This window comes from Acartia tonsa, chromosome 4 (genome assembly GCF_053477335.1).
Source record: "Acartia tonsa isolate MP-2025a chromosome 4, ASM5347733v1, whole genome shotgun sequence".
Taxonomy (NCBI): Eukaryota; Metazoa; Arthropoda; class Copepoda; order Calanoida; family Acartiidae; genus Acartia; species Acartia tonsa.
The window spans coordinates 20,915,686-20,927,016 of record NC_137263.1 but is presented as its reverse complement, the minus strand read 5'-3'; the positions used below and the strand labels follow the sequence as shown (position 1 = coordinate 20,927,016).

At 33.4% G+C, this 11,331-nt stretch overlaps 1 protein-coding gene across 2 annotated transcripts in view; it reads left to right on the top strand.

Moving 5' to 3' along the window:
- The first annotated feature begins 118 nt into the window (after positions 1-118).
- LOC145316399 (neuronal acetylcholine receptor subunit alpha-10-like) overlaps positions 119-11,331 on the top strand; it is a 32,162-nt gene continuing 20,949 nt past the window's right edge. Inside the window, exons 1-3 of one of the 2 annotated variants that reach the window (XM_080156870.1) lie at positions 119-206; positions 4,823-4,953; positions 7,368-7,490. In XM_080156870.1, coding sequence (XP_080012996.1) covers positions 167-206; positions 4,823-4,953; positions 7,368-7,490 — 294 coding nt within the window. In that variant the 5' untranslated portion in view covers positions 119-166. Of the gene's footprint in view, positions 207-4,822; positions 4,954-7,367; positions 7,491-8,098; positions 8,189-11,331 lie in introns of those variants that run through there. The other variant, XM_080156869.1, reaches the window with a different exon arrangement.

The window sequence follows — 11,331 nt, the reverse complement described above, 5'->3', positions numbered from 1 at the left end:
AAAAGAGAAGATTAATCTGTGAGAAACCCGCCTGGTAGCTCCGAGAGAAACCATGCATGCGCGGGAAACAACCGGAGAACAAATATTTTGCTCAGGAGAGATCTCTTTAGTTTGCATACAGCCATTCTTTGATATGGTGTCATAAATTAAATAAAAAAGTAAAAAAATGATGATCTTACTTCTTACTCTTTGCTCCTTCCATTTTTGTAAGTTTATACTACAACCTCTAAAAATAGTGTAAATCCATTCCTATTATATAAAGTAGTAATGTTTTTTAGTCTAAAACTTTTGATCTTAATAAATACTGAACTGATAGAGTTTTCTGTTTTAGATAATCTTCACATATGTCCTATGATGGTTTTAGGCTATTTTATTTTGAGATTTAATTATAGTTAAAGCTTCTCTCTTCCTTATAATTATAAAGATGCCATGCCCCTCAAAACTTATATACCTATTCATGTTAGATTTAAAATCAACCATAGGATTCGTACGTGCCTCAACTCTACCATTTTTCTACATACTAGCTATCCTATTATACAAAGTAGTAAGATTTTTTGTCTGTAGCTTAAGATTTCGATAACGACTAAACCGCGTAATGAAAGATTCTTATAGGACCCTGGATGGTTTTAGGCTATTTGATTCTTATATTTAAGTTTGGTTTTAGGCTATTTTCCTACTTTCCTTACTCATTTGAATACATATGTCCTAGATGTTAGGAGCGCATCGCTAGTAACTTTAGAAAAGATTCAGATGAAAAAAAAAATTAGTTCATTTATGGAAAATAAAAAGTTTTTTATCCTTTTCCGTCAAAACGCGAATAGAATTTGTAAGTTTGTTTTTCATGGAATGAAAAGTTTATATATTTAAAAAAAAATGATTATGAAAATTAAACATTAAAGAACAATAACATTAAAATCAATAGTAATCACAGCATACACAGGTATATTCATATATGTGGTAAAAATAATACAAAAGCAATTATAGAAAACGCAAAAAAAAGGTTAAGAGGTTAATATTTTTAAATGCTTACATATGAATTACAGTTTGAGGATCTACATTTTATAAAAAAAAAGACCTCCAACTTTCTTAGCGACTGAGAAAATCTCGCTCTGTAATAAGGACGGATCCTCTGTCTATACTTTGGGGACTTTTATAGAATTTTGATTGGTTGGTTTATTAAATTCAGTGTCTATACGTTTAAACCACTAACTGAAAACTACAGAAGGGGTAAAAGGGGTAATTTTCTGTATTACTATTGGGGATGTACTACATCAATTAGTCGGCCATTGTCTTATAAAGAGTAAAGGTACAATTCATCTTTTCCAAAGTTTCTTATAGGATCAAGTAACGGATTGAACAATTCATCACTTGAACAAGTACAATTTTGTCTACTAGCTGCGAAACATCCACTTGACATTTCAAGTAATAAATAACTAAAATACAGTGAGAACGAATAGTTGTTTATCGCATTGTATTATAGAAAGATATTTAAATTCAAAGTTATAAGATAAACCCAGGGGTCGAGGACTTGGCTAACACAACTGTAACTAATTTTATTGTTTTTCTTTTAATTTTCGTAGAAAATTATCTGTAATTCGATAACCTTAAATAATTTTTCAGTTTGGCTGAGAATCATTCTAATCCAGCGGATATTAATCGTTTTTGAAGCCAAACTGGAAAAAGACTTGCGATTTTGGTTGTTTGACCAAATGTAGTCAGTAATTTCTTCTTAGAACCTTTGCATTTTTGTTGGCGCTCAATTTATTTGTTGGCGCTCAATTTATTTCGCTGCGTAGGAACTATTCGCTTGAATTTTGCCCTTTGTTTCTCGCTGTGTAGAATCTACAACATAATTCAACAAACGACCGGACATGCCATAATAATAGAGTAGCTGCGCTTTTCTTACTAACTAAAGAATAATGAAAATATCCAATAGAGCAGAGGAATAACAGGGTATTATTTAAGAACTGATTTATTGTCAAATTATTTGCAACTAGCAGCTACGGTCCTATCATCTAGAAGGAGTAAGGAAAGTAGGAAAATAGCCTAGAACAAACTTAGATATAAAAATTAAATAGCCTGAAGCCATTCAGGGACCTACAAGAAGCTTACATGAAATGGAGAACTCGGTCGGTTGAGTAATTATCGAAATCTTAAGCAACAGACAAAAATACCTTACTATTTTATATATAAAAGGATATTGATTACAAAATAGCTCCGTAACAATGAAGCAAAAATTAACAAGTAATAATGCAAATTTCGAAAAATCAATAAATTTCAGTTCTAGAAAAGCTATTGGAGATGAAATAAAATTAAGACTTTCATTATAAATCTGATGCCCGTTGACTTTCAAAATTAAATTTCAAAATGAGCTTTAAGAAAGTTTAAATATTTAAATTCAAATGTTTTGTTAAAGTCTAGCTGACACAGAGTCGATGTGCTGTATATGATCTCTTAAACACTATCCATGATTTTCAAAGTAACTAGAAGTCATATTTCTTAATCATAACAAAAAGTCGATAACTATTTTATTTGTTCGTTCATCTTTTCAGTTTTCGTTTGCTATAAAATATTAGATTCTAGTTTCTACAGCATTTTTTATTTGGGGGGGGGGGGGGGGAGGGTGCTCAAGTTGCAATTTCTCCGAGAGGTAATCTTCCTAAAATAACAATAAACCTTCCCTATAAGAAGCTTCACTATATCGGTCCAGAGGTCAGCTATTACTAGAGACTGACACACACACAGACAGATATCCTGTTAATTTTAAATAAGAACTGTTGTAATATAGAGTTACTAGCGGCTTCGCCCCTAGCCTCTAGGAGCTGTGCCCCATAAGGTAATTTTTAAAAAAATTGAAGAAAAAAAATTCTGGTGCTGCGCCCATAATTTATGTGAAGTAGTTTCTCCAGATTTTTTTTTGGGGGGGGGGGAATTTTTATTTTTAGGGGGGTTGGGGGTGTCCCAACCCTCAAGAAATAGCTTAAAATCACCAAAGGACCATTAGGTATATACCCTGAAGAGTAGAATCTAATCGGTTCAGTGGTTACCGAGATCTTAAGGGACAGACGGACGGTGGGACAGACATCATGCTACTTTGTATTATAGATAAATGGAATGTAATATCATATTATGTGAATTAATTTACATTCATTATGGTGTCATCATGTATTATATAACAGGGAATCATGGGGTTTAAATGCTAAAATTACTTTTAACTCCCCCTCCCCTTTATTAAAAATAAATTCAACTTTGCCCTAATTTTTACAGTACATCACTGATTGTTAGGACAGTTTTTTTATGTCATTGCCATTAAGATGGAATAATTGGTGTCAAGTTTTTTTCAATTGCAATTATATTTTTTTTTTGTTAGAATAATATAGTCATATACCTGGATTGTCTTCACCCTGTGAGGTAACCCTGTACTAAATTTAACCTAAACATCGTTGAATACAGCCACAGAGTTATAAATAAAAGAATTTTTGCTATCATTCATGAAAATATTTTAAAGTGAACTTTTGATGTTGGATAAATATTTTCATAAAAAAGCTATAGAAAACAAAAATTTTAATAAGCAAATATGACAGTTCAAATTTTATGTTCATTTACCTAAACAGGACAAGAGCATAGGATTCAGGCACGTCCAAGCTTTTTATTTTGAGGAGGGTAAAATAAAAGGGTTTAATCTATTTTTGTATTTTTAAACATTTTACCCCCACCCCTGGTATCTATGCAAACAACTCTAAGTGGAAACTTTCTCCCAACCTAGTTTTCCCCCCACTTTTAACCTTCTTTGCTTTAAGTACATTTGTAAACCAGAGGTGGATTTTAAAAAAATTCTCCAAAATCGCATAAAAAATCTACCAAAATTAAGCAAAATCTTATGTTAATGTTAATAACCCTTTTATGATTTCATTCATTTTTTTTTAGATTTTTAATGCGAGTTTGGAGAATTTTTCACAAACATTTTTAGCGAGCCTCACTGATTTGAGTGAGCCAAATAGTTTTTAAGAATCCACCTCAGCTTTACCTAAAGCTTACCCATACAATATGTCAAAATTTTAGCAATTTAATTTGAATTGACTTGGTGATTCACAGCTCCCATTGCCCAACCTTTCCTCTGATTTGCCCTTGTTTCTGTTATTTCCAAGAAAAAATCATGTTTCACGGAACAGAAAATTAATGACCTGTGATTCTATTATTGAATTTTCTTACTTTTCTTTTATATATTCTTTTTATTTTTTGTATTAAAACAAAATGTATTATTTTAGCTTCTTTTGTGTACAAGAAAAATAACACAATTTAAAAAAATTGAATAAAGCGTGCAAATCTTGAAGTTAAATCTCCTTTTAGAGTTCTGTGTAGTGAGTACAACCTGTGAACAAATATCCTGAATGGGTACCATGTGGTTGTGCTTATTAGTAGAGAGTATAATATACAATATTATAGGTCTGTATAGTGAGTACGATCTGTACATAAATATCCTGAATGGGTACCAGGTGGCCGTGCGTCCTAGCAGAGGGTATAATATATAATACTATAGGTCTGTGTAGTGAGTAAGACCTGTACACAAATATCCTGAATGGGTACCAGGTGGCTGTGCTTATTAGTAGAGAATATAATATACAATATTATAGGTCTGTATAGTGAGTACGATCTGTACATAAATATCCTGAATGGGTACCAGGTGGCCGTGCGTCCTAGCAGAGGGTATAATATATAATACTATAGGTCTGTGTAGTGAGTAAGACCTGTACACAAATATCCTGAATGGGTACCAGGTGGCTGTGTGTCCTAGCAGAGAGTATAATATATAATATTATAGGTCTGTGTAGTGAGTACGACCTGTACACAAATATCCTGAATGGGTACCAGGTGGCCGTGCGTCCCAGCAGGGAGTACAACACCTCCCTCAGCGTCACTTTTGTCCTCGCCCTCACACAGATCATTGATGTGGTAAGTTTTTACATTAACAAGAGCTGGATCTTTAAATCGTTTTTATGGTGCGCTGAATCGGGGCGATTCAGAGGTGAACCATAGGTGCGCTGATGGTGCGCCACAGCGCACCTATAAAACATTGATTTTTAAATTGATTTTCGGCGCGGTGTTGTTAGATCGCTTGCGCACTCACTAAAATATCGATCCACGCCAGTACAACTTTATTACTTAAACTGTGCCAGTATGGTATTTTATATAAAATGCCGTGTCAGTATGGTATTTTATATAAACCAATATAAAATTTACTTTAAAAATAACTATAAAAATATTTTCACAATAGTTTTGCAATAAAATATTAAAGTAATAAAAAAAATATTTATTTATTAAATACAGTTCACCCCGGTTTGGCCCGGCAATGCCACTCGCTGAGTACGATTGGCGCGCCGGTACCGCGCCACTGTCCACGCCAAATCGCCCATGCCATTTCGATTTAAAGATTTGTATTAATAATCTGATGGTGCGCTGAAATGAATCGCCCCGGTTCAGCGCACCTATAAACGATTTAAAGATCCAGCTAAGGATGGCAACATCCATTAAAGAGATTTGCTCTTAAAGGGTAGGACAAACAAACATTAAAACTTGCTAGAACTAAAAAAGCAGAATACAAATGTATGAGTATAAATAGAATTGTAAGTAAATTTGTTAAAACACTGCTTAAATGCAGGATAAAGTTTAAGGACAGAACATACCTTTGCTTTTAAAATGTCTATTGCTTTAAATTGTCTAATAGGATGTATGGGATGGTATAGGGTTGGGGTAGGAGGGACAAGGGGTAATTATTTTTTTTTTAAATACTTTCCTTTAAAATTTTAATTATTTATTTTTTAAATTTTATCATTCAATGTTATAATTAGTTTAGAGTAAGAAAAGACTCAAAAATTGAAAAATTGACGTGCACAAAATATGTAAAGTGTAGAATAACCTCAGTAATATAATTTTTTGAATTTTTCATCCTATGTAAACCTCATATTATTACACCTGAATTATACAATTGATTTGTACCTTTCCATCGCTCATGATAATTGTAAAGCACTCAAAAAATACCTTTTTTATGTTATTAAGATAAGCTTAAATGCCAGTAAAATATAAAATCTATAACCCAATGTTGCTTATGCCGCTAGTAAACCTTATAGAAATCAACCTTTTACAATTTTAAAAAATCTGCTGGAAAATGGAAGTCTATACCTGACCCAAATATGGCTATCCCTTTTTCAAAAAAAAAACTTCAAAGCATCAAAACGGGTTTAAAATTGAAGCTTGGTCGAGGCTGATGCGCGGCTGTCGAGCAATGTTGGAAATGTTGGATTTTTCACTTGATTTGACTGTTGCTTAATACACTACCTATATCGTAAATAATATTGAAGCAACCGCTGAATATATAAAGTCAGGCTCATAAATCTTTTTTAACTGCTTTCATGGTTCATTGGAGCAGAGAAAAAGTTGGATAGAACTGGGAAAAACATGATTTATCTACAACAAAGGGACATTTATGTCCACAATAAGCGCGGCGATATAATGAATTTGATTGTATAAGGGAATATGTATAAGAATGTTGCCAGGGAGTGATAGGACATTGAGCTGTTTATTAAAGTAGTCCTTAAAGTTTTATTACAATGTTTTCTCATTCGTTGGCTCAACAACTTTGGGGACTTTCATTGAAATTTTATTTGTTGGCGTGTCCGAACCATTCAACTACTAAATACAATTTACTGAAGTGGTTATTTTGTGTATCATCATTGGGGTTGTACATCAATTAATCGGCAATTGTCTTATTCCATTAGATCCCTGATTAAATGTGCAGGGATGGCTTAAGTAGGGCTTACAGTGATAGAATTTACCTCAAAGCCATCCAGCTTTCTTGAATCCGTGCGATTTGTAGCGGTTGTCATCCTTGTTTTCACATGTTAATTAGATGAAGTATTAATAAGATTTGCTGTAATAGTCCATATACAATATTAATTATACAATAATTAGATTGTCTACTTGTTTCATAATTAAACTTAAGCACATGACATTATTTATGAAATTGTACTTTAGGAATTTTACTCTCTGAGAAATCTAATACACAGTTTCACAACAAAAACCTGACACGGCTTTTTTAGACAAATTGTCTCATACTCCAAAATAGTTTAATCTGTCGTCTTGTAGTCGTGTAAGAAAAAAAAACTGTGGCATACAAAAGATATCAACTGCTTCAATTTAAATACTTAGTTAGGTTCTAGGGGCAATTGTTGTGCAATCAAAGGTTTGTCTCTTGTCCTACATAGAGAAAAGTTACAGCACAAGTTTTACGTAACAAAAATATCCTGATTTTCAGGAATATCATATGCCCCAAATCCTATGTGTTTTTTTTTATAGTAATATAATTTCAGGATGAGAGAAATCAGGTGTTGACAACGAACTGCTGGATGTCGCAGCGCTGGCTAGATATACAGCTAGCATGGAACACAACCCAGCACAAGGATATTCCAAATATTAGAATTCCTGCCACCCAGGTAACTAACAAGGATGTACAGCTAGTATAGAATACAACCCAGCACAAGGATATTCCAAATATTAGAATTCCTGCCACCCAGGTAACTAACAAGGATGTACAGCTAGTATAGAATACAACCCAGCACAAGGATATTCCAAATATTAGAATTCCTGCCACCCAGGTAACTAACAAGGATGTACAGCTAGTATAGAATACAACCCAGCACAAGGATATTCCTAATATTAGAATTACTGCCACCCAGGTAACTAACAAGGATGTACAGCTAGTATGGAATACAACCCAGCACAAGGATATTCCAAATATTAGAATTCCTGCCACCCAGGTAACTAACAAGGATGTACAGCTAGTATAGAATACAACCCAGCACAAGGATATTCCAAATATTAGAATTCCTGCCACCCAGGTAACTAACAAGGATGTACAGCTAGTATGGAATACAACCCAGCACTAGGATATTCCAAATATTAGAATTCCTGCCACCCAGGTAACTAACAAGGATGTACAGCTAGTATGGAATACAACCCAGCACTAGGATATTCCAAATATTAGAATTCCTGCCACCCAGGTAACTAACAAGGATGTACAGCTAGTATGGAATACAACTGCTGGATGTCGCAGTGCTGGCTAGATATACAGCTAGCATGGAATACAACCCAGCACAAGGATATTCCAAATATTAGAATTCCTGCCACCCAGGTAACTAACAATCAATCAAAACATCAATCAATCAATACATCAATCAATCAATAAACCCCCTTAAAAAGGTAAGGGCAACTGCACTTTATGAAAAGATCTATGTTTACAGCAGTATCTGCTACTTTAATCGTTTCAACGGATAAATTATGATAAATCAAGCTCACAACTTACAAGTCGCATTTAATTTTTTTTATCCGTAGCAAATACGCATTTTGATTTTATGTGAGAAAAAATATATTTAAATGTTTGATTTATGAAAGCACATTTTTTGATTGAGAAGGTGTAACTTATATACCTATGTATATATTTCTTTATCAGAATTTTCGAATCATATCAAGCACTGTATAATGCAAACACATATTTTTTTGTTGCAGTATGAGTGCGGCTAAACGGCTGGCCGCACAATATTGTAACTTTGTGCCGAATTCTCTCTTTGAATTACAATAGGTGCTTCCCCAAAGAGTGTTCGTTGAGCACTACCACCCACTTCTTTTTTATTTTCAAAATAGATTTATAAATAGAGGATATAGTTTTTTTTCTATGGAAGGTAGGGGGAGGCGAGGACTCTAACATGTGTAGTACCATTACATAATAAATAACCCACCCCCCCCCCAAAAAAAAAAAAAAATTAGTTTTAAATAAAATAAGGGCGAGAGGGTTTCGATGCACATCAAGGGACTTTGAGGGTAAATGCTGTATTATTTGTAAAGTCTTTTACATATTGTATGCCTGTTAAACAAAAATTTTTAAGGTGACTTCTTACTTGACTTGATCCGAAAAGTAAGAATATATTTGTAAAGAGGATACACAATTGCATTTCCTTTCAAATATATAATCAGAATGCAACCAGGGAGGGAGGGAACATTGGGCAGTAAATAACACAGTTGCCAAATTTTTTTTTACTTAAAAACTTTTATTGAATTTTTGATTGGTTGGTTCCATTCTAGCAGTGTCTAAACTTTTCAAACAATAATATCAATCTAAAGAAAGGGTAGTTTGGTTTATCATCATTGGGGATGTATATCAATTTATCAATCATTGACTTATCCCTTAAAATCCCTGGAATGCCATATATGAGATGATCCCTTAGATATGAGGCATTTATGGCAAATGAAAGGTATTATTTGCCATTTTCATATTGTCATATTGAGATATTTTAACTGTTTTCTCCAACTTTACTTCGTAAAAAAATGCCCATTTTACTTTGTTTTTAACAATTACGCTGATTGTGTCATAAGTAAGACAAGGTAGAAAATTTTCTTTTCGTAAGTCTCTAAGATCTTACAAACCGCCACGTTGGATCGAATGGACTCTTTATTTCATACCATGATTTAAGCTATTTCCTTGTACATTTACATACATGGTCGATATTTTTAATGGATGGAGGGAGTGGTTTCTCACGTCCTCTTAGGGAAAAGCCAGGTTTTTAGTTTTTGGTTAGGTTTGGTATGATGGGGTTAATATTTCAGTGTGCGTCTTTTATTCTTAGCCTATTTGGACTAATATTTGATTGTTTGTTTTATTCTAGACTTAGATGAATAATACATAATATACACTTTGAGACCAGGGAGTAAGGGAGGGGACAATGGGCAATTAATTCAATATAAGAGTTATCAAAGAAAGGGCATGAAATCCAGTTTAATCCAATAAATTTGTAGGAAATTATAAAGGGATTGTTAATTGAATAATAGATTTCCATAGCGTCATGTAAAGTGAAATCACAACTTGTTTTTGATGAAATATATTGAGGTTTTTTGGTGTGATTTTTATATTACAAGATTATTGGACCCGACCAGCTGCTAGCAAGAATATGACTGCCCCTTTTTGTTCTGTTTATTTCCCTTGCCCCCACCTCCCTTCTCCCCGTCTGCTACATTCCAAACTAACACAACGAGTGTTTATTTCCCTTGCCTCCCCCCTTCCCTTATCCCTTCTCCCCGTCTGCAATATCCAAAACATACATAACGAGTAGCGGCATTTCATGCGCAAGTACCCAAACTCAGTCAGAAACTGCTAAATTCTTGCACATTCCCTTTAAGCCAGTACCCAAAGTCTGAGACTCCTAAAAATTGAATATTCAATCCATTGTCCCCTCCCCTACTCCCTGCTTTGAGACACATATACAGTAGCCTCTCTACTTTAAAAAGTATGGATGAAAATTTTATTAATAAAGATGATGAATAAGTATTTATAAAGTTTCTTCTGGATGACCCAGAAAAAATGTTTTATATATTGAAGGGAAAATAGTTAGGTATTTAAATTAATCAAGGTTTGATTAAGCGCCTATTCTATTTGAAGGTCAGTTTTGTGAAAAAATTTTCATTATTGCTACACAGGGAGGGAGAGGACATTGGACTGTTTATTACACTAGTACCCAAAGTTTTATATTAACGTTTTCTTATTTTTTGGCTCAACAAGTTTGGGACTTTCATTTAATTTTGATTGGTTAGTTCATTAAGTAGAGTGTCCAAACGTTTCAACCACTAATTGTTATCTACAGAAGGGAAAATTTTGTGTATAATCATTGGGGATGTACATCAATTTATCGGCCATTGCTACTCTATAATTCACTTTATCTATCCGTCCGTCCCTCCGTCAGTACGTCATACTTATTTCAATAAGTTTTTTTTTATTTATTTAATTCTATATTGTTGTACAAATAAATGTATAAAAGTATAGATGTGTAACCCAGACATCTATTTTTTGTCTCCTAGCAAACTGCTTTGTACACTTTTAGAGCGATTTTGATGTGTTAATATTTCCAACCCTATTGTCTGATATTCAAAGACCCAATTGAAAGTTGGCACAGGGTCCCCAACCTGTGAACATAGAGTTATTTAACCCCTGCCCCGTCTATTCTTATATATAATTGAATATTATTCCTGCAGTAAACGATGAAAATCAAAGAATATTTGCTTGATAATATAACAATATGCATAAATTCCCCACTATACAATGTATAAAGATATAGTAAATGACTGTCCATAATTTATCTATATAGTTTCTATTGAAAGAGTCTAGAAATTCGGACATTACTTCATTAAATAGAATTATCCCGACCATTACAGGCGAGTCAGCAGAAAAAAATTACAGATCGTAAAAACATGTTATAGACAAATAATGATCAAATGATTTCTTTTATA